A 27,133-nucleotide genomic window follows, 5' to 3' on the forward strand; every position below is an offset into this window, starting at 1 on the left:
AAATAAAATAAAATAAAATAAAATAAAATAAAATAGTTCTGTTTTAGCAGGAGCTTCACCAACTCTCCACTGAGAAAATGCAATGGGGACTAAACAAAAGTTTAAAACAGAAGACAAAAGAGAAAAGAAAACAAATGGTGACTAAACACTTGCCTGCACGTGCTTCGTATCCATCACCATTACACACCTTAAAAAAGATGGGGGCATTATTGACCAAGGACAACCAGGTGTCTTTACAAGTTTGCGATGCCTCACAGCAAAACTCTGCGTTCTCTCAGCGCCCCGACACTGTGCAGAGGTATTTTACCTCGACTCGAAGGGCCCCTGTTTCTCGAGGGGCCGCACGCGCTTCCTGGTCACYGAGAGCTTGGTGAGGTCCACGCACTTGGTCTCGCCGCTGCTGTAGGTGAACTCGAGCAGGCTGTTCCACTCGCCCTGCACTCGGCACACCACCGTGTTCGTCGCGTTCTGCTTCACCTCGCCCGTCACCCTGGGGAAATATCACTTTTTTATTTCYAAAACATCAGGACTAAACACACTGTGGGATGACTGGTTCCATCGTCGCACTGAAAACGCCTGCAAACTCGTCACACAGTCTTTAAAAGTGTTTGTTACTTAAATTGTGTTTGCATGGGGAGGCTGAAAGAGGAAAACGACTTTCCCTCATTGCACTAATTCTCTTCTAACTCACAAAACTCACTTTGAAGCTTTAGTTTAAACCTAAACTTTGTTTTTAAAAGAACTGAAAAAAACAAATATGGATTTACCAGTTGTTATTAGCAGTTGACATTAGTTACTTGAAATATCACACCAGACATTTAGTCTAGATTAAAAAAATAAGACACTTGCCAAGAATTTATCTCACTACCTGCYGGCACTTGACCTCAGCCTTTACTGYKGAATTTTCYCCAACCATAATCYKCTTTCACATCTYYGTTTTGCTTACATTAAATATCAGATACACAGGGACAGAAGGCATAGAAGGAGATTCATTCGTTAAAAACAAACACGTGGACAAGAACTGCTTTTCCTGTCTGCCACAGAAAGCTCTGATGCTCRTGATATTAAAAATGCTGCTCTACTACAGAACATAAAAATTCTGCACAAATCTCTTCGTGTCCCCATAAGTACACTGACACATATTTCTCTTTGCAACATCAAGACTTTTCTAAAGACCTTGAGATGCTGATTTTGAGCTGAGTAGAGAGCACTGYGTTTAAGCAGGCAAGCAAATTATGCCTTTTTTATTCAGAAATTAAAATTACAAAGCATAGAGGTTGCAATTCKTCCCTTTTGGAGATGGAACAAGGCCTGGCTAGTTATGTGGAATAGACTGAAGACAGGACCTGACTTGCAGGGTGCAGCAGAGTTTCCAGACGCCCTCTCCAGCCCCAAATCAGCTCCGGCTGCCCAGGGCCTCAAGCCCCACACGCAGGACGCCCGTTTTCCACCTTTTTCCACAAAATGAGCTGTGTCTAATGACACTTAACTCGCACTCAGCCATTCCTTGGCTTTGAGCACCTGCCCCACAGCGGAGAGCCCCAAGGCAGCCGCTTGCTGGTTCCCACCAAGCCATTCCCATGGGAACATCCACCCACTCCGAGCCCGGCAGCYAAAAAGAAAATGCTTTTCCAAGAAAGGAAAGGGGCAATTGGGACCAGAGCTTCCAGCACRGAGAGGCTGGATGCACCTGAGCTGGTGCAAGGCAGGGAGGAGCYCACGCTCCTTCCCACCCCGAGGGCATCCGGAGGAAGAAAATAAAACCATTAGCCATTTATTAAAAGTCATCTGGATTTTGGTAGACTCTTGCATTTAAATTCACCCAGAAGTTCTTTCAAAACATACACTTCTTCAGCACAGTTTTCTATCACCAAAACTGAAGATTCAGCCAAGAAAACAGGCCAGTGTTGGAGCAGCATGAGCAGTAAGTAACCTTCAGCACAGCCTAACCCTAGTGTTTCACCAAGAAGGATTTTTACCCTCATGAAGAGCTTCTGATGTTCTCRGCTGCAAGACTAAATGCATGAGGTCAGAGTGAAATGGTTAAAGGGGCGTTTTGAACAAGCACTGGATGCTTGACCGCCAAGTGCTCCCAGTCCAGATATTTACTACATTTTATAGCACTTAATTTTCTCCTTCCTTAATTAATTGCCCCCGTGTTAGGCTTATCTAGATAAGCAAGAGCCTTGCACTATCCCAAGTATTCAAAAACAGGAAAAACAGTGCATTTTCCTCAGAATGTCAAACAAGCATTATGYAKCACACAYARACCAGGGTGGTGATGTAGCTACAGSAGCCCTAGAGCAGAGATTACATAGAAAAACAGAAGGTAGTGCTCTCACCGATGCAATTTGCCACCGTAGAAGGGCTTGGTGTGGAAGTTAATACTTGCAGAATACCCCGTTTTTGCACAGTTTATGTTGACTTTTCCTCCTAGTTCTACCCAAGGAACAGTTAAAATGGATCGTGCGTATGCACAGGGCAGCGAGAACGTGTATTCCTCCCCATGCTCCAAGAGGCTTAAGAGACCTGTGTGAAGAAATGAGAGTCCCTAAATCAGCATAATTTCAGACAAGATCAAACAAGTTATTGCAGTAAGTACTCAGGGCTACTTCTGCCTGAGTTTCCTCATCGTTCCCTCACAATAAATATCATTTTTTATGAGCTTTCCKCTTTTTACAGATTCTAGATAAAACCATTCTGCTGAAAGTACTAACCTGAGCAACAAGCATCTACATTCCTTTTGGGAATAGACATTTATCCTAACAATACCACTCCATCACGCATAATATCAGATTGTGCAACATATTGGTTTTAGTCACATGTACAAGGGCTTGCTGCTGTCTTACCAAGGATTCTGGAGCAGAGCAGCACAACATTTATGCTGCCAAGAGGAAATAAGAAATGAATTCCATGAACTACTCATCTTGAGGARGACTAACATTCCTGCTGTTTCTTCCCCCTTTAATACATCCTTTCCTATCTGAAGGCAGGAAGCAGGGACAATCCTCCTCACTGCAGCTCTCTGCCAAGACAAACAAAGCTCTTTCTTCACAGTGGCTCCGGCAATAAATGTTAATGGTAGCCTCAGAAAAAATAAACTTTTTTCTTTGGATTTTAGAATGCAAGGTTTTGTTTCCTTAAAAAAAAAAGAAAAAAGAAAAAAAGGAAAAAAATTCCATACCAACACACAAGATCTGTATTTGCTGTATTTGAGCAATTACAGAAAACACAGCATAGTGACTGGTTGCTGTCAGCACCGACCCATACCTCTATACCACACTAATCACCATGTGTTTTGGAAGCTGCTATTGGAGTGTTTCCCATTTTATTTAGATTCATTTCACGATCTGAAAAATGCCCTAGAGGAGACGGAGGCCTCCAGCCTGTGCCAGGAGGAATTAGCTGGCACAGGCCCAGCATCAAGATGCATCTTCCACCTCCCTTGCCAGCTTGTATTCAAGCATCTCCAGTTCCCATTTGCTGGGCAACACACCCAAGAACCACTGAAGAGCTGAGAAAGCATCTCCCATTCAGAACCAGAAAATACTAACATTAAAGAGAAATTACAGTTTGGRGGATAGAGAAGGGTATTTCTTCTATTAGGGGACTAATTTCTGTACAGGAAAAGCATAGTAAGATACATAATCTGTTCTGTTCTAACAGAATAATATTTCTATTTAATGACTGTGTGATTTGAGCTAACTTGTCCAATGGTTTGGAAATATCCACAGAAAYTAGTTACTCTAATTAATTAGAGCAACTGCCCTGTTTCTACCAAATTCAAAAATTTCTGAATATATTTCTAATTTTTGTCAATACATAAGGCTGTGTAKGTTTTTATTCACATTGCTAATAAACTTGCAATTTATAAAGGGGATACTACAGGCCCTCATTATTTTATAAGCAGAAGAAATGGAAGTACCAAATCACTGAACGAGATGCATTAAAGTTCTCAGATGGTAAGGAGAGGCACATTAAAAATAAAAACTGAAAAGCCACCATAGCAACTGACATGTCTCAAAATGGATTTTTCTGAAAAGACTTTGCAACAAAACCATGAAGCAGCATTCACTACTTGTGCTGCCTCAAGCCTATGTCTGATTTTCTTTCAAGCTAATATTCCAGTCTTCTAAAACGAATAAAAGAAACAACACACACAAACACTCACCAACTCGCACTTACCTTCCCCAACCATCGTCACTCCTATCGACATTCCTAAGAACTTGCTCTTTGTCCAGACGTGGGCATTGACACACATCTTTCTCTCCACACACTCAGCATAAAACCCTGAGACGGGAGGGTGGTGGGACACTTGCTCAGCTACGAATTTGACTGTGTAATAGTCCAGYTCTGTTTGGCCTTCCAGGTCTTTCGCTGGTGTTACTTGCTCTGAGGAGGAAGGAGCAGATGCGTCGCCGCCGGCCTCGGCGCCCACTTTGCTCTTGGGCATCCTCCACGAGCAGTGGAAGGTCTCCCCGATGATGGGGTTGTAGGGCTTCTTGGCRATGGCCCCTTTGCGGCCCTCGTGGAAGGAGGTCAGATAATACTCCACGAAGCGGATCATGCGCTCCTCGGCGCTGCCGCCGTTCGTGATGGCGAGGAAGAGGTCCGGGTGCGACATGAAGTCCGCGTACATCTCCAGCAGCGACCGCTTCTCCAGAATGAACGTGGGGAGAACCACCTGGAAGGGAAGGGAAGCCCCAAAGCTCCAGTGAGTGACAGGAAGCGGCCGGGGATTGCGCAGCAGAGGTTCGAGCTCAGCCCTCGGGCTGCTCCTATCTCCTTCTTTCCCGAGCTGAGCAWTGCAAACTCCACAAACAACTGCCTTTAGTGGCTGAAAAGGCTGGCAAAGAAACATAGTCCTAAAAAAGTGATTTCCTGGTTCCATATCCTTATCTGCATATTTCTTTAAAAATATCTATTGCAAAATGTTTTTACAGGAATAAAACAAACAACCCAATAGCAGCTGCATTTTCCCGGATTTGAGGCTCAAGTTTTATAAGTTTTACAGTAGCAACTGGGAATCAATTTTTCAAAGCTCCCTCTTTTTTTTTTTTTTTTTTTTTTTTTTTTTTTTTTTTTTTTTTTTTCTTTCTCTTTGAGGTCTGTACAAGAGTGTGAAACTACTTCCCTCCTGCAAAACTTTGTTCCTGCTTCCTATAGCTATGAGCAAAACCAGAATGAGAACAGGGCAGAGGTAGTGCAAACTGACACCTGAAGGTGGGTGATGGGAAGACAAAAAGAAAAACTTCTAGTAGCATAAACAGAGGTGCAAAGTTATGTGTGAAAACATTAGTAAGGAGAAAGATCACTGAAAAGATAAGAAAAAATAAAATGTGAAAAGGAAGTAGAAAATACAATATGGAAAGAATAAGGTATACTGCAGAAAAACAAAGCCCATTATAGCAAAGCCAAAAAAAGTAGAAAAAAAACAATTGAGAGAATAGCTATGGGCACTTGCATTAAAGCAAAAAAAAAAATTCCTCAGTACATTTTTCATGTAAAACCTACTGGAATATCAGACTTTGGCAGCTCAAGTTGCTAGGCCTCACTCTCACATGTAAGGCAATAATTCAGTACAGGAGCAGAGTTTCAAAAGGCATTTCGCTTCCAATGCAACTCCCCTTCATATTTCAGTTACTTACTCTTGTTAAGTCCATGCCAAGTTTCAGCTGAGACAAGAGATGCAAGATAATGCTGCGCTGCTCCTCCACGGCTCCTAGATCATCTTCCTTATCATCACTGATATCCTCCAGCTCCTCATCTGGATTTATTTCCTCAGCTTCCTGGGATAAGAGCCATAAACTTCAGATCAAATATGTGATTGTGGAGACGCTATCCAAAAAAACCTTCATATTGCATTTAATTGTCCATGTATGAAAAAAAAAAAAAAACTAAACAAATTTCTGCAGGCATCAACATAATAGGATCTACTCCCAAGACAAACAACGGTTGWATTTAAAAGGATATTAAAATAATTTGGTGCAGATCTCATGTAGAGGATGCAGGCTAAGACTTCCGCCTGTCTCACAGAGGTCAGGGGAAAAGAAGAAAGATGTTTAGAAGCAAATGAGGCTAGAAGCAAATGCATCCCGTTCTCCTTAATTTTCTGATCCACGGAAGGGTGACGGGCATATAAGAGTGAATCACCAGGTAGCAGAAAGCCCAGCAGYGRCAGGGCCCTCTGCACCCCCACTGCTCCAGGGCTCGTGCTGCCACCCCGCTGGCATCGTTACTCCCCTGCTGCTGGCAATGACCCAGCTACGTCTGACCCAGCTACGTTTGTGTGAGGAGGCACYGGTAGGTCCTGGTCACACACTTACAGGTGCTCAACACCCCAACGGGAGACTTGGATTTAAAGAAAAAAGCACGGAGAAGGCAGGGTGTCCTTTAGTTCAATACAGAGCARCAGAGCCAGCCTCGGGGCTGCTGCAGGCACCACGGGCTCCTGGGCACMCACGGGCGACGCCGCAGGCACCGAGGGCCTTCCTGGGCACGCAGAGCAGCCTCTTCCCAGCACATGGAGCCGGAGGGGAGGTGCAGCAAACACCGCAGCAAGGGGGATCTAAATGAAGCCTCTGGACCTGCTGCCRTTGGATCAAGGCAACACTGTGAGCACCCAGCCACCAAGGAAAGGCCAGGCCCAAGTCCTCATGAGCCCCAACTGTGACTGAAGCTGCAGCCCCACACAGGTGTCTCCCTTCCACGGATGCTACACTGTTCTGCAAAGATAAATAACAGCCAAAAATACCCAAAAGGGAATGATAACACTAGACACATCCCAGCTGCAAGGCAAGGCCAAATACAAAGCACTTGAACCCTTAACTTGCTTAATTACTAGAAGAAAGGAGTTTCACATGGATTTATCTGAAAGCTTTGACTTCTTCACTTCATGGCAGCCAATGAAATTTATTAAAAAGGGAAAAATAAGCTATAAATAGTGGCCACTAGAAAGTATTTGCACTGTATAGTAAGATAGCAAAGCCAAGCAAGATGCTGTCGTGAAGATCAACAACAAACCATCTTTCAGAAGCACRTGGTCCCAAACTGTGCAAGAACKACTATTAAAAAAAAAATCTAATGACAGTTTCCTAGCTCAGCTGCTAAAACAAGTTCTTTCCATAATCCCCATTTTTATTTCAATATTTTGCACTTTAATTAAATTTTGACATTTGTAATGCTATAGACTGCTGCTAGGTTCCAAATACATTAAGCCATCCTGAAGTCAAGTGATGAGAGTTGCTCAAATTAAGAAAAACAGATTCAGTAAGAGCTGGAAAAAGACACACAGGTAATCTCAATAGCTGGAAACCAGCAGTTTTGTTTCTCATCTACTTAGACAGCTTTTCCTGGGCTTGTTTTGCAAGTGTCAAATTCCAATTAGGTTCTCTGCACTGCAGCTTCCAGTTGTTTTAGATCAAAAAGCAAACAAATACTGCCTATTTATATACTTTCTCTTACTGTCCAAATATTTTCTCCCTCCTGTAGACAGCTAGCTATAGAAAGAAGCAGAAATTATCAAAAAGGCAATGTAGAAAGTTTTGTTTATTGCAATTGCACTCTCCCTCCCACACAGGCTAATTGAGACTGGTCTGAGAAGAATTCTAATTAAGCTGGTTTAGGTCATTTGATGGAAAACATTCCCAGCTGCTGCACAGAATCACTSCCTACAGAAATGGGATTTTCACATTACCTTACCCTGGTTAGCTGGCCGGGCTCGGAAATGGACTGCTCTTCTCTGACAGACGCTGGCTTGTTAATCTCTGCCGAGAAACTCTGCGCTGCTCCATTTTTGAAGTGGTTCGACAGAGATATCTTTGGTTCCAGCCAACTGATGGTTGTTCCTGAAGCAAAAGAAAGTTTGCGCTGCAGCTTACTCATCCTCCAAAAGGTGAGAAAAAATATAGAGTGCTTTTATTCACAAAACAGCTTTCCCAAGAAAAAGCTGGAAGCAGCTAAGTCCTTCAGCAATCAATCCCTTTGGCAGCCAGGGAACRGGGTGGTGCAATGAGACACCCCCTTTGGCAATCATTAGCACAAACCCTGCGATTGGTGAGCTGTAATACAGGCAACTTGCACCACAGAAGCTCGCTGGTGTCATGCAAGGTGTAACCAGACACTGCTGCAAGAACCCAATATCACGGGAATGCTAAGTGAGCCTCGCAGTTTTCTTCAGCTGGTATCAAAAGAAGTGTTCCCTTGGTACCTTCCTCAAACTCAGGTCAGTTGTAGACTAGAAAGAGCTAAAGAAGAAAGGTTTTTTTGGCCAATATTTTCTCCAGAAAGGGCATCCTTTTTTTTCCTCATCTGAAAATGAGCAAGCATGTGGTCTTGAATAAATAATAGTCACTCAAAAAAGGCTGTCACCCACTCAGCAACTCCAGGGTGTCTGGTTACTCCCAGCTATTTATCACAATGGATAGAGTTCCTCATTAATACTGCAAATGTTCCGTTCTTTTTCAAAGCTTAATAAGTTACAGGTGACTCCTCTAAGTTTTCACTGAAAAATACCCAAATTGTGACAAAGCAACCTTCTCAGGCTGCAAACACTAATTAAGAAGCTGTAGCTTTTAGCACAGTACTGCTGTTCCATGTACTTAGGGACCAAGCCTGGCTTTCCTTATCCTACACATAATCCATCATTTCCATATCTCTGTTACCTGGGAGCAGGTCACATCCTCAACTGGGCAGAGAAAGCTTAATCAGAGAAAACAGTAGCATCAGCAGCAGGAAACTACCGGAGAGAGCAGGGAGAGGGAGGAAAGGGAAAAACAGTTTTATGATGGGGACTAGACTACTTTTTCCCTGGCAAGATATTTCCTTAAAGTCTGCTCATCATTAATTCATTAACGTAGTGATCCTCGGAGCCAGGCAGTACATGGCTGTAATTTTTAAATTATTATTTAGCCATTTAAATAAGATCTCCAAAGATGTCAGGAAATAAATGCTCAGAATTTCACCGTCACCTACCTTTTTGGAAAGGTTTTCATCAACTTTAAAATCACTTCACAAGTACTATATGCCTTTTCAATGGTAAATTACAACATAACCCGTAATTATGTACTGCAGACTGCATTTACTCTATGTTGGCTGGCTAACCATTTGGCTGGTTTGACAACAGCTCTCTCCTTTCAGATACATTTAAAGAAAGCTATTTTAAATCCTGTTTAATTCTCATTACTAACTTCAGAAAGGAGTTTAAAAGTGGTAAGACTTTCAAAAATGGTTGTATTTTAATTTTGTGAATGAACAATTTTTCCCCACTAATGTTCTCTCAGTTAAAAGACCATAATCAAATCTGCTCTTGGCTATTTCAAGTAGAAAAAAAAAAAAGCTATTTTCTTTATTAGTGACCTTCATAGAGTGARCTCTCTCAGGGGAAATGGTTTTTTGCTCGGCTGCCAGCAGTTCTGCTCTGCTACAGCAGATTCAKCTCTGCTTCTATATTTCATTTTTTTTTCTTTAAAAGAGTTGCAAATTATTATCACAATGTGCCATGTTGATAATGGAGCACTATTAGAAAGCGCTTGATTTCACTTTTACCTTTTCCTAAATTCAAGTCAATCACTGCAAGTTTCCCAATCATCTTGAAGTCTGTCATTAACGACACACTTTGATGCAGCTAGGGCAATATATACTGTTCTGCTTTTGGTTCTAACAATTTATAGCAAACTGGCTTTTTTTTTTTTTTTTTTTAACCCTGACATTTTAAGCCTGACAAGTACTTTCTCAACACATTGAGTAGAATTTTATCAGACTCACAAATAAATTTTAAATGGAGAGGGGGAAAGTGGAGGCAGAGAAYGTGTGTGCACTGGCAGGGGACAAATAGAGAAAATGATGAAAAAAATATATATAAGTTCAGCAATTCAAACAATCACCAAGAAGTTCAACTCTGAAAAAAGCTGACGAGCAACCAGGGTGTTTGCTCCAGCTATGAGAAGCTTGACTTAGCATTTCTGCAAGCGAAGCCGTGTAGGATTCATAGCTGTTACAGAATTCACATCTTTGTGAGCATCTCCACCCACCTGCAGGCAAGGATCCCTTCTGTTGTGAAGCATGTTGTAACTGGAGAATATGGAAGCAGTCATTTAAGCAGTTCATGGTTGCCATGGAAGTTGCTTTGAGCATTAACAGGTCTTGATCCAAGGATGTAAGGTGACCAGAGACAGGCAGGCACTCTATGCTCCTGATCAAGTCTCTCTGCTGGCCCTCGGCCTGAGACATCATCTATCAAAAGAGTTTTAATGAGAAAAGGATGAAAATAYGTTGTGTGATATATGCTGGGCTGTGATCACAAAGGGTCTGGAAAGGTTTTTATACAGTATTAATAAAAGAAGGTAATAAGCTRTGATGGCTTCACATGTAAAGTTAATCACAACTACTATATTTAATGCAGMCACTAAAATTCCATGAAATGCACAATGAAATTCCCACTGTAGTACATGGCACTAGTGTATTAACAAGCCAAGAACACCAAGAAGACTCCAGAAAAGGCAAGGAGGGACTGAAACGTGGCACATGCTGCAGGAAACATCAAGCACTTCCCATGCTTGGCTGGTAGGGATGGGAAGACAGGGGTCAAAACACCACACACAGAGTGTATGAAGATTAAATTCAGCTCTGTGCTCTGCACAGCCTGGAAGGAGACCATCTATGAGGATCTTTCTACAGAAGTTAAAGCCTCGTCACTCTTTACAAGACGGTTCCTGTGCTTTTTTGGACAAGACCTGCATCACCACACAGGTCAAACTAGATGAAACCTCATTTACTGCCTGCATTACCAGCATGCTTCAGATRACTGTTTCATGGTACACTACCCAGAGGAAAACAAAACCACCACCACAGAGGAATTTCACCTTCATGATGTGTCTCCATTAAAGCTTCCTTATATTACTTCCCCACCAGCTCCTCCCACAAGCTGCTTCTCCCCTTTGCAAACAGGCCTATGCTCCCCCACAATGTGGAAGCTGCAACAGTACATCTGCCTGAAAACACAGGGGCCAAGCAGGCTGCCTGTCAAATCGCACACTGTAGTCTTTGGAAAAACCTCAAACCTTTCCTCTTTGAGCTCACAGAAGCAAAAATACTGMCCAGTTCCCCTAGGACTATGGGGATGAGGACACGCTTCTCTGCTTGCTTGATACTTCTCTGAGAAGATATAAGTGCTAATGTAACTGGATATCACCACTCTGCAATCATTATACATTCTGGCAGTTAAGTTAAACCTAGGAACAGATCTAGTAAGGAGAGAAGAATAAGAATTCCCCTAAAAGGMTCCAAGATGCATACCTGCCCATCTAAAACAATATTAGTCAGTTTGGTAATTTATCAGTTCTGGCAGTTTATATTCTCATGCAGCATCCTGGCTTGCAGTCTCTTCCAAGAACTGTTTTTAAGGCTTTATGCAAGAAATACTCAAGCAATAAGGATTTATTCAACCTCACAGAAAGAGGAGCTGGGAAACTCTTAGGGTCTGGCTACATAGTACGCTAAGGTGTGAATTTACAGAGCACATGGCTCTCAAAGTGGAGTGAACTGTGCAGAGTCGGCCTTAGCATGTCCTAAGAGTGACAATGTAGTAAAGACAAATAGTAAAACATCTTTTATATAGCCTTGCTTTTGCAAACACACAGGTTATCACCAGAATATGTGCCACATCTTCCAATCTTAAAAACGCACTACTTAAATCCTTGTGTAAAAGTTTTTTCCAATACTTTGAGCAGTTTTGATGTATCAGAAAGAAAAAAAAAAAGAAAAGAAAAAGCCAAGCACAGCACCGAGGATTAGCTGACAAATCATCGTGATCCTTCTGGTGATCTTTGCTGTTAGTAATTCATGCGGTGGCAGCACTCAGGCACCTCCTTCCAGCATCAGGTGCCACTTCACAGGACACTGCAGAGTCATGGAAGGCAACAACCCTCCTTAAAGATTATGACCCTAATGTAAAGTCATGGGAACTCTGTGTCAAGCTTCAGAGCCTGGTTTGGCTAAAAAGGGCAAAAATAAGGTCCAATTGCACAGAAGAATTTGACAAGACACACACTCATGTCACCAACAGTGTCCTCCTCTGCTGGCACTAGAGCAAGCAATGGCATGTTCAACATGCAAGTGCAAATAGGCACGTGTCCCCTTCCAAAGGGCACGCTTCTTCCCCTCGTGTACTCCGATTTATAATCAGGGAAAAGAGCACTTGCCCCTCCAAAGAACTAGCTGAAAACTCTGAATCTGTCTGAATTACATAGTTGCTAGTTCTTGTTTTGCAAAGAGATGCCTGTAATAAGTGCAAGTCAGCATACAAAGATCCTCTTGAATCCCTCGTTTTGCAGGGTTTCCAAGTCAGCAGCAAGACACGTTTGGCAAAGAACAAGGGGAAGAAGCAGAAGGAAAAAGGGACWGGCAAAAGCACCAGCTATGGTGCATGGGGGCAAACTAGGAAAGAATCACCATGAGGCAGGCACTGGAAGAGCAGGGTTCTTCCCACAGCTAATCCAACCCAGCCTGCAATTCCTCAAGCCCTATTATGCTCAAATGTACCAATCACACACCTGCTATTTATTTTAATTAYATATTTAAATAAAATAATTTAAGGCATTGTATCCAACAAGCAAAAATATGCTTCAAAAAGCTATGCATAGTAGCTTCAAAGTTTGGAAAAGCTACCTTTACTGAGGATTCCTTGAGTCCTGTAATTAGGTTTCTCACTGTTTGGGTTTTGTCAAAGTAAGGAGGAATGATTTTTCTTAGCATTGCAAGTGCAGAAAACAATATTTTGATTATTATTCAGTTTGGTGACGCAGCATGATTATTTATGGATTTAAAAATTACACTTCAGTAGTAGGTGCTTTAGATTTTTATGATCTACACASTAAATATTCACAAGTTAAATTAATCAGCAGTCAATTACTGCCAGTTGACATGGGCTGGTTATTTCCATCTTTTCCAAAAGAGACTAAATTTGAATAAATCAATGAAAACATAAAAATTGAATGTTTTTGAAGTSAATGAAAACATACTTCCAATTTGTTTTATTTTGCTTTCTTCTCAATCATATGAATTAGTAGGTCAGAAAGCGATATTAATATGCTTCCATATCAACCATAACCAAGTTCCTCCTAAGAATAAGAGGAGCTTAGTCAATTTTCCAATTACTTGACATGGGGAAGGAACAGCATATAAGTACCACAGTATACAGTGTTCTACTTTRTTACAGGGTATATCACTGTTAGATGCAGGGCCAGGAGCTGCAAGAATCAGAAAAAAAGCAGAGTTCTGCTTGAGTGTCAGGGTATTATTGCAGAGCACAAAGAAGTCAAAGAATCCACTGCATGCTTCAGCAGCAAAGCAGGGCAGGTCACCCATCCTCCTACAGCTCTGCAATAATAATTTAGGACATGTGCACAACACTAAGTCCAGCTTGGAGTAGCAGGTTTCTCCACGAGCCTAAAACAATATGACAGTTCTTCCAAAAGAAGATTTAAGGCATACAAACCTCTCTAACATCTACAAGGTGATCTGGCTGCAGAATAGGAACTCTTTTTCCAGATGATGATCTGTGATGTCCAACATTAAAAAAAGAAATTGCATTTTGGCTGGGTCGTCTTTGCACACCAGGAGAGTTGCAGCTTCCTTGGGATGCGAGAGAGAAGCTGCGAGATTTCAGAGGAGGGTTGTTCTAGTGAATAAATAAGCATATTAAGAAACGTTTACAATAAATTCCTAATATCTAGCAAACATTCTATTTTGAACCATATAGCAGAATTTGAATCCTCAGTTTTTATAAAGCAAGGGACAGATTATGAATATTACGAATCCTGAGTAAAGTATTGTTAGCAACTGCTAAATAAGTGCTTTGCCTTATCTGCAGATGGTGGTTGTGCTTTACAGCGTGATTATAATCAAACTATGAAATGTGATAGACCAGTAGGTAACACTCCATCTGATTTGAAGGTTTTCAGTCCTGCAGATCAAGACTAAATGAATTCATCTGAAACACACTTCCAGACTTTTGAATGAGTTTAACAGTTAGTGAGAGAAAAGCAACGTTCCCACACGAGGGAAGGGCTTCGGCAGCAGCAAAGACTATTTCATTATCAGCCAAGAAAATACAAAACCACTGAACTCTTACTCTGCTCCTTTAGCTCCACCTGTTGTTTTTATCCACACCCCCAGGAATACCTGWTCCAGCAGATCCATTAAACTCTTCAGGACCAACAGTGACTCCACTTTGTTTCATTATCAAACCMTATTTCTCTAAAAAGTCTGTGGTTATTCAGAGGGATGTTTCTTGCCATGAAGTTCAAGACCAGTTATTCTCCTGCAGCACTACTTTCACCTAGATCTAGGTCTGGTTTTACCAGCAGCCTAACTCATTTTCACCCGAGAAGCCGAGGGGTACAAACCTTGCCGATGGCTTCCGTGTGGTGCTGCGTGCAGATCTGGAGCCTGCTGACCCAGTGCTGCCTCTCTTTCGCATCCGTGGCTAACAAAAGCCAAGCAAAAGGATTAGGTAAAAGACAACACRAAATAGGAGCAAGAGATTGCTTAATTCTTTAACAGAGAGAAAGGACTTGAAGATTACAGAAGATTCCAGCTAAAAATTGTTCAAATAAATCATAATTAGCTATAATATTAAATCAAGTTCAATATAAACAGCATGCAATTTAAAAAAAAAAACCCTTAGTGACAAAAAATCATCAATAAATTTCTCCCTACACACATTTTTAATCCAACTATCTAAGGCGTGTTTTCCTGGCAGACAGATAAGGTACCCCAAAGGGGAAAAAGAGACAGCAAGCCTCCCAGGAAAGGCATGCTCAAGATATCCTTGATTTCTGTCATCTAATAAACCAGGGAACAGACTTCCATAACCAAAGAGTTAATGTGTTAATATAAGGACTAATGCATCCCTCTGCTARCATTAAGGCAGTCCTATTATATAAGTTAATTTGCAAAGCTCTGAAAAAGTCCAGCTAAGTCCAGTTTAAGGCCTCTATACGTGAAGGTTAAGCCTCATGTACTATTTATACTAAGACCACGGTCTTCAGAAAAAAAAATAAAAAATAAAAACATGAAACCCAAGAAGTCAAGAACCAAAGAAAAGAATGGTTCTTCACTAAGGATGGGCTAACAGTTTCACCCATAACACTCCCTGCAGCTGCYTGTTCCATGTTCTCTGCTCTGGATAACAGACGGACACACAGACAGGCCCGGAACTGTCCCACAGGCGAGGGACGGGAGTGTCCCCTAGCGGCAGTGTCCCCTGCCCGGGGACACGAGGGCTGCCCACCTCTTAGCTTATACTGCTCCCCGCTGGCAGCGTTCACTGTGAAGGTGTGCGAGTCCTCGTCGCTGGGCGAGATCACGGCCCCGGCCAGCTGCAAGGTGCCCCTGGGCTTCAGGTGCCGCGACTGCTCGTTCACGAAGTACTCGAGCAGGCCCGCGTCGTTGTTCAGCACGAAGAACCTGCAGGGACACAAGCAGGGCAGCTCGTCACCTGCTTCTGGAAATGCGGGTGGCAGGGGCCAAGACCTTTGGCACGCCCTGGACAYGCTCACGTTGCCAACCATGGAATTTTTAATGTTTTTTAAAAAATAAGCAAGCAAACGGAGACTTACCGATACTGCCAACCGGTGACGAGATTGGTGTATTTCATTAAGTAGCCATAAATATTTTCCATGTGGTCACTATTGCAGAGAAGAAAAGAGAAAGAAAAGCACTCAGGCGACACCAGGTGCACTGCAGATCTTTGCAGCTTTTGCTCATTGTTTTGTACTCTCTGCAAATTCATTCTGGGAAATTATTCACTCGATTTTTCAGGACAGCACTGCCATTTTCAAGAAGTTACCCACGGTTAACAGATTTGTTTCCCAGCCTCACTTCTAAAGTTATTTCACAAGACAGCTTTACTGGATTGCAAGTAATTTCCAAACATAATTAGTTCCACCAAGACTTGAGATTTACCCGACAGGTACTTCTGGATGCCTTCACACCACTTGCAAGTAATTCAAGACTTAGCATCCACACTTGCCTGCTTTCTTCTTCTAAGCTTTGTATTTTTGGACTCCCAGATTCACCATGTTACTTGATCAGGGGCACAAACCTAAAACAAGGACCAGGAATCTCCAGACCTACACAGCTCTACTCACCCTCAGCTTCCAGGGTCACACTAACTACACCCAACTACTCCCCCACAGGCACAGCATGTAGGTGCACGTTACAGCGAGGTATTCTGCAATATAAAACAAAAACCCAAACATCCCTCCTGAGGCTCGGCAGGAAAATCCAGTGTTTTCCAGAGCCCAAACCCGGGTAAGAACAAGAGCCCGTGTAGGGCATTTGCCACTGCAGCTGACATCACTACAGGCAAAACACCCCATCACTTTGGAAAATTACTTGTCCGGAATAATGTTTACAAGTTTAATGGCTACAAACTAATCTTACAGGTCCAGCTGGAAGATCTATTTTATACAACACATCCCGTAACTCCAAAAGTGCCACCACCGAGACCCTCTGCTCTTCTAAAGCAGCGCGCACATTTATGCAGAAYATCATAAGCTTCAGCAGAGCGTTCAGCTCCTACATGAGGAGCAGCTTCCTGCTATTCCAATGAGGAACAAGGACCCAAACATCTGAGACTAAACTTTCTTTTAAAAAAGCAAAGCTATTCTTCAGCTATTTAAATTAGATTTTAAACTACAGTAGTTTGGAATATTTTGAAGGGATTTATCCCAGTCCAGTGCAACAGGAGCCTGTCTTGTCATTAAGAGGTAGAATTACTTCTATTTTAGCGTGAGTAGAGAAGCTGGAAAAAAAAAACAGAACTACAAGAGCCAAAGGATTAGCTTTATTTACAGATTTTGGCTGCAAATCTAAATGAAGTGTTCACAGCAGCTTTGGGTGTTAGATTAAATATTGGTACAATTTTCAGTCACTTAGTACCACCGAATTAAGCAGATGTCTGAAAATTCAATTAAATGTAACGTTACACTAAGTTGCAGCCTAAATGAGGCTATTTAGGATGTCACTAATAGGAGGAAACTTACGTGCAGTAACATTATCCAATTTAGAGATGCAAAAATGTATTTAAGAAAATACATTTAACAGCAGAAACAAAGAAATCCAGAAAAGTAGTCTCAGACTGAGRAAAGCTGGAATGAAAAGAAAAGCAAGGACACATGTGGCCTCAGAAGTCCTTGGGAATGTGAGAACAGAGGAGAATTAAACATCCTGTGGTGGCTGTTAGTAGATGGCATCTAAAAGACCACTGAAGCAGTCTCAGTGAAAAGTAAAATATATACATATATTTAAAAAAAATTCATATATATATATATGTATTTTTTTTTATATTTATATTTTGTTTTAGGTTTCACCCTGCCAAGGGCTGGGTGAACCTTTAGCACCAGTGCCAGCCCCAGATGAGCCTGCCCGGAGAGCACAGGGCACTTGGCTGATGCTGAAAAGGTTTCCTGGACAGTTCAAGGGCCTAGGAGCAAACAAGGGAGCAGAGTAAAAGCACAGACCTCGCAGGCACTAGTGGTGCTTGGTGTAACAAGCGAGCTAAGGGTTATTTTTAGCTAGGTAATGATTTTATACAACATAAAAAAGAATAAATTTAACTCGGCCTGCAAATATGGAATTAGCTGTGGGTCTGTCCAGGGAGCTACACAGAGCTTTCAGCGGGCAGCTTTGAGGCAAGAAGCTCAGGCCCCGACTCTGTGCACAGAAAACCACCACTCTGCAGGGCTGGTTTTAAAACATGAGTAAGATCTTCCTTGGAGCCCTCAGCGCTGCTGCTTCTCAGGAAGCAGCAGGGAAACCTATTTGGGAGTAGCCTGCCTATTCCCTAAGTCCTCACAGTTCCCCATTACGGCAACATGCTCACACACCGGGGTTTGGGGGTTCAAAATAAAAATAATAAAAAAAAAAAAAAAAAAAAGGATTTCAGAAAGGAATTTGAGTCTAAACACAGCACAGCACTTATAAGCAGGTCTGGCTGCAGTGCAGTTTTCCCCCTCACTTTAGAAAAGGTCTTAGCACTAAGACTGATAGTTACCTGCACTAGAATGTACTTATTTGCAAGTAAAGCATAAAAACCATCCATTTTTTAATAACTGCTACACTGKTGTCACTATTCAATTGCTCACGGCAATCTCAGGTTGCCAAAGGATTAATGTCAGCCCAGGAGTTAGCCAAGGGCCCGTAAGCTGTGTTCAGGTAGAAAGGCACTTGTCCTCCTCTCAGAGAGGCCACCAAAGACCTGGGAAGTTGTGGTCGAACATCTGAACCCCAGCACATTAACAGGAAGAAAAAGAACCTGACTCTTCAAATGCCACAGAACATGGTCACCYGCACATCACACTTCGGTATTTAGTTTATATACGTGGCGAGTCTACGARGAGCTGCAGAAATGCTTGAGTTCTCTTCAGAAAGCAACTTCTCAGCTTCAAAGTAGCTTTCCACAAGCCACATGTTCATATATTCAAGCACTACTAGAAGGCAAAATAAATAAAATATCCACAACTGACTGGCATTAGGTTATCTGTCCTCTTCCACTCTTAAGAGGCATGGGAGAAAAGGACAACTAAGTGGGAGCAGATGTTGGAGACCTGCAGYCCGGCTTCCCATGCCAGGGGAGGAATAAGGATCAGTGATGACCAGGCCAAATTCCTCCCGTATCCTGTTGACACCCGACGCCCAGGCCGTGAGTGGGGACGCATGGAAAGAGTTGTCCCAGAAGGACGCCCTGCGGGAGCCCCAGCCAAGACCTGCCCCTGACAAGCCCTGGGCCAACATCTTCTCCATGAAACCAAGCTGAAGGCCTCCCCAGCCYTCTCTTCCCCTCCCTCAATTGCAGCTCTTCCCAGAGCACCACAGAAAGCCATTAACAGGGCCTTCAAGTTTCCCCTTTCTGGAACATGCCCAGATAAGACTCCCAAGGCTGCCCTCATGGCGCTTCTCATTCCTCCAGCCCCACACGGGATGTTCAGGCGGCCTCTTCAGAACCGAGCAGCTGTTGCAGCAGCAAGTGCCAGGGCCAAGAGGTTCCCCATGGGCTCCRAGCAGCTGCTCGGATGCACGGAGCCGCTTCCGCAGAAAGGGCTGGCAGGAGCCTGCACGTGTCGGGGACGGATCCGGAGCGGGACAAGTTCCCATCGAGAGCTGAAGTCCTCCAGCCCCTGCCAGGGGAAAGGGCTCGTGGAAAGGTAGGAGATCCTGCTGAAAGTGACCATCCTCAGATTAACATTAAGCAACAAGAGCAGCGGGAGAAAAGAAACAGAGATTTAAAATCCTGAGCAGTGAATGGTTCAGACTACGTAGTTCTTGTTCGAAAAAAGCAGCACTTGTTTTCACTGAACTTGTTCAGCTCTGACCGACCACAGGCCCAGGGGCTGCAGCAGCYGCTTCCTTATTCCTGCTGGCCGCTGCAAACCGCTCGTGCCCCTGGCAACCGTTTCCCTTACCAGGGAAAGCGGCAGGGCAGGAAGCGGGAACAGGAACCCCACGCGAGCAGGGGAAGCTCTGGGCAGCACCGGCTGCAACCGCACAGCTCATGCCCAAGGCGCTGCCCCACATCRGGCTCCAGCCCCACCAGCACGGGGAGCATCAGCATGTCCCCAAAACACGGAGCAGGGAAAGGCGGGATGAGGACAGGGCTGAAGGGAGGCACAAGCGCTCGGTGGTGCCACACGGGCTCCCTGCCCCGGCAGCCGAGGCTGCATGACCATACTAACACCATCAATATCATAAAAAACCATCAACAGACACCAACATCATCAATAGACACCAATACCGTCCTAATTAAACTTGCACCCAACCTTCCTCCTTTGTGCATTACTACCTCAGGCCAATGAGAGGCAAATGAAACCACAGCACAACACTGCTGCGAGGCGCCAATAGAAAAGGAAAGAGCCAGGACTTAATGAAAAAGTCACAAAATGCTGCTCTCACTGGACTGTTGCCAAGCTGATTATTTAACGATTTTATCACTTAAAGAGCTCTKTAGGTCTTCAAATACATTTGTCTGGAAAATAACTGCCATGCACACAGAGAGTGCAGGTCAGCAAGAGCTCTCCCCACACGTAATTTATTTGTGGATTTGCATCTGTGTAATACAATGGACTCAGGACCCAAAAGCCAGCAGCAAATCCTGCAGGTTATTCTGCAAGAGCAGCCCATATTCAAGCTACCATTGGTGATATAACTGCAGATCCAGCTAACAACATCTTATTACTGGCAAGTTGGGTGCCACACCAGAAACCAGGATGAGTAGTTGCTGTTACCAGTAAACAAAACTTTCCCCTGGAGCWGGTTTCGGCTCACGAGGTAACTTAATGCTGCTCTGCTCAGCAATTGCTGCTGGCATCATCATCCAGACACATTAAGTATCCTCAAAATGCTGCAATATCTAAAAACTAGACCAGAAAGTGCATCTACTACTTCAGAAAACAGATGATCCTGACAATTACCATCCACAGACACTGGGGGAGCAAACCTCTGCACCACACTGACACTGTACGTGAAGTGCAACGTGTTTTAGCTTAACTACTACCACATTTTTCTTCCCGAGGCATTTTGATCTGCTCCTAACCTAGTAGCTCCTGACCTACCAGCAGTATAAACACAAGCTCTTCTAATTGCAGGGCTAAAGCGTCATTATGGCTTTAAAAGACATAAATATAGACAGTCACACATAGTCACTTTGGACTTTGCAGCAATAAACAAGCGGCAAATACACCGATCAGCTACTCCAAATAAGTCTCYCAGTTGTTTTCTGAGTCATTTTGAGAATTTTCAGGCTAATTACAGAGGATTGAGAGTGGTTTGGACTAGAGATCTCTAGAGGTCCTTTCCAATATGAATTATTCTACAATTCTATTAAACACAAAGACTGAGCATCAACTTCCTTCATCAAGATTGAGACATAAGGTACTCATAACTCAAGAGTTATAAAACACCCTAGTGAGGGCGACACATATTTTAGTTTAACCAACTGTGATTATGACACTGCATAAAAATTACAGGATGACTCCCCTYATTCAGTGCTTTAAGTGGAGAGCAAACCCCAGGGACAAAGAATTACTCCCAACACTGCTCCTTTCCACTGTGCTTTTGGCATTAAGAGGTCTTGCTCCTTTGCAGCTTCTGCTCTAACAAAAAAGTTTATTTATAGATTTCTTCTATGGTGTTTGTCATTGATCTTCATGAACAATTTCATACAGAATAAAGCAAGAGAACATTATTATCCCATTTTACAGCTACAGAACTAAGGCAAATTCTTCAGCTTCTCTAGGGCAGCTGTGACCCAATTCAAGTTGCTGGCATGTCATAGCAGTTCATATGTTCAAATCAGGGGAGGGAACAGAAAGAGGAACAGCGATTGCAGAGGGAGAACAGCTTCAGCAACGTGACCGCTACTGCACAGGAAGCCAGACCAAGATTAAAACCCTGGAACAGCATCCTAAAGTTTTACCCACTGGATTCTTTCTCTGTTGCAGACCATTGGTTGCACTTGCACATCACAAACTCAGCCAGCTTCGCTCTGCCAACTGAGCTCTTCAGGAAACTTAGCTGCCAATACTCAAGTTCTTGGCAAGACTTTTAAAGCCTTGCAGCCTCAAACACTCTTGTGAGTTTACACGTGCAAGGAAAAAGCCAAAAAAATAAACTCAGAAGAAAACAACAACAGAAAAAACACCACTCAGGACAAAACTCTTCCCAGCACCGGAGTTCTTGCGTAGAGGCGTTGCAGTTTGTCACATAGCAGATCTTCAATTTAACGCCCAAGAAAACCCCCACTGCTCCCGCCCTGCTTCAACCCACCCTGCCCCCAGGCTTCACTGTCAGACAGAGCCCAGCAAGGCTGACACGGTGCCAGTTTCACCAGCACCCCAAGGAGCAGGGTGCCCAGCTGTTAAACCGCAGCACTGAAGCTCTCCGGTAAAACTCAACTGGCGCTGCAGGTGACTGCAGGGCTGCCACGGCCRTGTCCCTCCGCACGGGAGCCCTCCYACGGGATCCTGCATTTCCATGGTGTGTGGAGGGCATCCCAAGAGCCAGGCTAGGGGAACGCTGCAGCAGCCGGGCACCTTCTGCTGGCGCATTGAGCAACGCGAGCAGGTCAGCAACGTGCAGCTTAGTGTGCATCTGCTCTCTGGGCAAGGAACGTGTGTGGCAGAGCAGTTAATACTGTAGGCAGTTTCAATTAGCACTACCCGGCTACACTATGGCAGGTGAGGGCTGAAAAACAAACATGCCTTGCGTTTACAGAAACACAGAGATTTGAAATGTCCACGAGAGACTCTGCAAATTAACTCTATGGAGGAAAAACAAATTATTTTATATTTACGAGGCACTTGAAAGTCTCTGCCGCCTTCGTTTAGGTTAACGTTGGGACATCCATTCAGAGCTGACGCAGACAGATATGTGCTGTGTCAGAACCAACACCCCCATTTGTCACCCTGCTCCAGTGACTTCCACAGCCTCTTTTCTTCCTTCTCTTAAGTGTAGCCCCTGCAGGCTTCCCGTGGCTCCAGGCTGCTCCTGCAGCTTGTGGGACATGCCAAGGCGAGGGGGTCCCCTGCCCTTGGGGACAGCTGGGGCCCATGGCCCGTGTCACGCTTGAGGGGCAGGAACCTGCCACTTGGGGGAGGCAGATGGGATGGGGAGGTCAAGGTAACCGGCTGATGGCTTCAGATATGGAAGCCAGGGCAATCAGTGAACTCTAAGCACAGCACTTCTGAATTCTGGAGCTGGGAGTGCAATATACTCCTTAAGAAAAGACTCCACTGAGGCTAAGCTACATTTTGTGGCCATTTCTCTGCAATAGATCACATGGAGACATGGTGGTACCCTAATATAATTTTAATGAGGGAAAAAAGCCACAAGAGAAAAAAAAAAAAAAAAAAAAGGAAAAACCACCCAGAAAATCAAACTAAACTGAGTTTCATGGCAACCACTGTGGGAAACCCATCACCCCTGACAGGCGGGAGGACGAGTGGCCAGGGCCTCTGATGGCCGTGCAGGGGCAAGGAGGCCTCTCCAGAGCCCCCAGCTGCAAAGTGAGGAAGAGGATGGATCCTCTGACATCATCCGAGCGCGGGAGCCGCCGGCCAATCCGAGCGCAGCGTCACGATGACGTCAGAGCTGATGCAACAGCCGAGGAGGGGAGAAGGGGGCGGGAGGGAGGGCAGCCGTGGCCCAGGCAGCCGCTGTGCGGGGCTCACACGGCCCCTCTTATCCATGCCAAACCCAAGGGATTCACACAGACATCCCAGCAAAGACACTGGCAGGGGTTAAAGCAGATAGATACAGACACAGGGGAAAAAGAAAAAAGGAGGAAGTACCAACAAAACGAGAATTATAAAGAACCACCCTAGGATCACTCTACCATCTATGACAAGATTTGGGAGGTTCCTTTTCCTGCTTACCAGTGCTAGAGACTTTAATGGAAACTGCAGCCTGTTCTGGGGAATGCAAAGTTAATTAGCTCAGCTAACACACTRTGGCAAGCTAAGCAAAATTTATGTGCTTAGATTAATGCTCTGATGAGAGAAGGCTGTTTGGGGGCAAGAATGAAGGATCAGTAAAGGAGAGGTTCCCAATATCAAGCACAGTTAAACACCGTGTTTCCTTTGCCTAATTTATGGGTGTTTACCAAGCGAGTCTGCAGCTTTAAAGGCCAGTAGGATTAAACGTATTCTCCAGGATCAAACATGCTTGGAATGTGAAGAGAAATGCACAGAAAAGAGACAAAAATCCCATACGTTTTCCTGCAGCAAAGCCTGAGATAAGCTGGACAAATTCAATCTATTTCCTTGCAGTAAAAAAAATGCAATAAATTCCAACTTCAATAAAAAGGCATTTATCAACATGCACTCAAGAGGGCTGCTTCAGTCCCAAGACACTTCCCTTTACTACCACCAGCCAGATCCGTTTTTCAAGATAGCATAAATAAAAATCATTAAATATCTTCCACAGTTTGTCTCACACACTTCGCCTGCACTTGTCTGAAGTGCAAAGGACTTCCAGTCACTCCGCGTTAACTGGGATCGAGACCTTAATTGCAATAAACATTCCCTTTAAGACAAACTTCACATGGTACCAATTTACGGAGGAGGGATCGTGTTCACTTCCAAAGGAAGAATTAAACCATATTCATGTGTTTCAGCCACAAGTTCTTCCGTTATGAGTGCATGCGGATCTGCTCCAACACAGAGCACTCCAAGTTAAGGCCAGTACTTGCTTATTTGCCTTTTTTTTTTTTTTTTTTTTTTTGTGTGTGTGTGTGTGTGTGTGTGTGTGTGTGTGTGTGTGTGTGTGTGTGTGTGTCTTTTAAAGCTTGGTTACACAGTGTCAACGTCAACTCCAAAAACAAGGGCCTTAAAAGATGATTTGCAACCATCTAACTTGTTTGCAAACCTTGTCTTTCGCATGCGATACAATGGACAAACTGCAATGTGCATTGTTACTTTTTTTAACTGAAATCATCCTCTGCTACTAGTTACATGGTTTTGTCTGCCTTTATATTCGCTTATTCTCAGCTTCTTCTAGTCGAGCCCAAAGGAACATAAGACAGAAGCCTGCAAGCAAATTGCTGTGTTGATAGTTCAACCACAAACACAATCTGCCCAGCATGAGGAACCTCCTTATCTACCACTAAACACACACACAAAAATTAACACACAAAAATATACCGTTGGTCTAGACATTTACTCCTTATCTTAGGAACTTTCATCCAAATGTTCTTCTGCAGCAATTCCCAACCGTGAGCAATCCCATGGCACCGAGTAACAGAAACTCACAGGAACAGCTAAGTGAGGGCAACTCGCTTCCTTAGAGACAGCAAAACACATCCAATCTGCAGCACCTGGCAAACACGCAGCGCAGAATCCATCACAAACACAAAACAGGAACAAGAAACACAGGCGATTACGTGTAAAAACGCACCAAGCCTGAAAGAGCAAGTTGTTTTTATAATGCAATTTAAAACCCTAAGATTAGCTATTACCAGGAAATTGATTTAAAATAGACATGAAGACATCATACAGAATAGACATCAAACAAAGCAATGCTGGGAATCCTTTTAATAACGTGAATTGATGGAGTTATTTGAGAACAGAGCCACTGTGGAGAGCACAAGGGGACGGCGCATTAGCACATCCACAGCCTGGAGAGGCAACCTCCTTTCTCCAGCAGCCCGAGTGCTTTGAACTCTTAATTCTGCAGATAAATGAGAATCAGTTATTTTAAATTTAATTTTAAACAGTCCTTCAAGCCAGACTGAGATGTTGTATTTCTCTGGCACATATTTTGACCGCTATTTAGCTCACAGATACTGATCCTGCTCTCCAACCCTGCAGTGCTCAYGCCAGCTGAGCAAAGTACCTGTCCCTGCTTTCCCACTGCCACTGAACTACTCCGGTCACATACCCTAAAGCAAAGGGAGAGGGAATGAGGAYGCTTGGAGCTAAAGGTGGAATTGCTGAATGCAAAGATTTCCTTATTTATAGGCAACACCATATTTATTTCCTAAGTTTTTAACCTAAATTGCTTTACCAAGTAACCTTTTAACACCTCCAGTCATTCAGAAACCTCAAGTGAACTGTTTTTCTGAATGGAAAATGTGGAAGAGGAAAGAGAGTTTAGCGAGCAGCACAGCCTCTCAGAGCCTCTTTTCTCCCACTTCATTCCAAGTTAGCAGCCACGCTGCTCCTGACACTGCTCAGGAAAAGGCAGCTCGGCACCGCTTGCTCTCAGCCCCGCTCTGACCCTGATCCATATCCACGCAAGCAAGCAGAGAATTCCCTGCCAGATGTCTGGAGTGGCAGTTTCGCAAGCACTCTTAACTTCTATAAGGTCAAAAAGCATCTCACCTCAGGGTGCAAAAAGGGGCAGGTTTCAGAGGGGCTCTGCAAGGGGACCAACCTCATCAGACAGAGCCTACAAGCAGCTAAGTAACCAATGTAACCCAAAAGGTTTAAGTTTTGGAACACAGTCCAGGAGAGCACCAAGTGCAGCAGTAGCGAGGGGGCTGCTGGAAAGGTGATGTCTGGTGAGTAATTACATACAGAGCCAAACACAGGAGCAAAGAATTCACCCCCAAACCAGCAGGGAACAACAGGGGGGCTCCTCGAGCACCCACTGCAACATAACTGGAACATTAAACTTCTCCCAGGTGTCTGGGGAAAAGGCAAACAGAGTAAGTTCACCCTGGATGGTTAAAATGAAGATGGATCATTGCTAGAAAACACACAGGCAATTCCCACTTGCTGCCGGGCTCTGAATTAGTGACAGGCCCCTCAAGCTGTGAGCTTGACCTAGGCTCAAGTCTTGGCCAGCGCATGGGAGGCCAACACAGCTCCTGCCCRACAAGGAGCAGCTCCGACCGGAGACACGAGGCGCCCGATGGGCGGATCTAAACAAAGAGCTGCCCTGGCAGGGCTGATCCATGCCCTTTACCTCGAGCACGGCAAAGCAAAACAGAAACATCACCCAGCAGCACAGGGAAACCTACAGTCCAGAACGCAAGGAAAAAAAAACGTTTAAAGGGTTTAAAGGTGACTGACTGGAAGCAATAGCAACRATAACCAGTYACTAATGAGTTTGACATGAAACTGCCTTTGTTTAGCACCTCGAAATACCGGCTCTAAAACCCCATTTTCTTTGCAGTACAAGCAACCACCAAGGTAAGTCGGATACGCACAGACTCCCAGGGGTCTCCGAGCTATTTATTCCTTATTAAAACCACGAGGCAGCCCGCACGTGCCGGGAACCAGGAGGGAGCAGCGGCCGCTCCAACGGGGCCTCGCGAGGCCAGGTTGCCAACGGACGCCATAGAAAAGCATGGATCCCTTCCCTAGGGATGGGAATGAAGTTCTGAGGGAAAACCCGCCCCGGSTGAGGCCGGGCGCCAAGCAGAGCCCTTGGACAGCGCCGAAACGGGGGGAAACGCCTGGATCGGGCGACTTCCCGCCGTTCCCGGAGGGGGAAGCAGGGAAAGGGGTAACGGAGAGGGGGCTCCCGCGCAGCTCCCGCGGCCGGCGCCCACCTGTAGTGCCAGCCCTTGGCGCCGCGGCCGCCCTTGGCGCCGCCCGGCCCCGGCGGCGGCAGCGGCGGCTCGGAGCGCTCC

At 44.3% G+C, this 27,133-nt stretch overlaps 1 protein-coding gene across 1 annotated transcript in view; it reads right to left on the bottom strand.

The window, feature by feature from the left end:
- Window positions 1–27,078, bottom strand: part of OSBPL11 (oxysterol binding protein like 11) — a 30,694-nt gene extending 3,616 nt beyond the window's left edge. Inside the window, exons 1-11 of the mRNA XM_026054503.1 lie at window positions 27,053–27,078; window positions 15,621–15,689; window positions 15,293–15,468; window positions 14,406–14,485; window positions 13,496–13,678; window positions 10,032–10,233; window positions 7,702–7,847; window positions 5,649–5,789; window positions 4,186–4,684; window positions 2,343–2,529; window positions 308–490 (exon numbers count right to left, since the gene is read on the bottom strand). Coding sequence (XP_025910288.1) covers window positions 308–490; window positions 2,343–2,529; window positions 4,186–4,684; window positions 5,649–5,789; window positions 7,702–7,847; window positions 10,032–10,233; window positions 13,496–13,678; window positions 14,406–14,485; window positions 15,293–15,468; window positions 15,621–15,682 — 1,859 coding nt within the window. The 5' untranslated portion in view covers window positions 15,683–15,689; window positions 27,053–27,078. The remainder of the gene's footprint in view (window positions 1–307; window positions 491–2,342; window positions 2,530–4,185; window positions 4,685–5,648; window positions 5,790–7,701; window positions 7,848–10,031; window positions 10,234–13,495; window positions 13,679–14,405; window positions 14,486–15,292; window positions 15,469–15,620; window positions 15,690–27,052) is intronic.
- Between the last annotated feature and the right edge of the window lie 55 nt (window positions 27,079–27,133).

This window comes from Nothoprocta perdicaria, unplaced genomic scaffold (genome assembly GCF_003342845.1).
Source record: "Nothoprocta perdicaria isolate Ctin4 unplaced genomic scaffold, notPer1 scaffold_0, whole genome shotgun sequence".
Taxonomy (NCBI): Eukaryota; Metazoa; Chordata; class Aves; order Tinamiformes; family Tinamidae; genus Nothoprocta; species Nothoprocta perdicaria.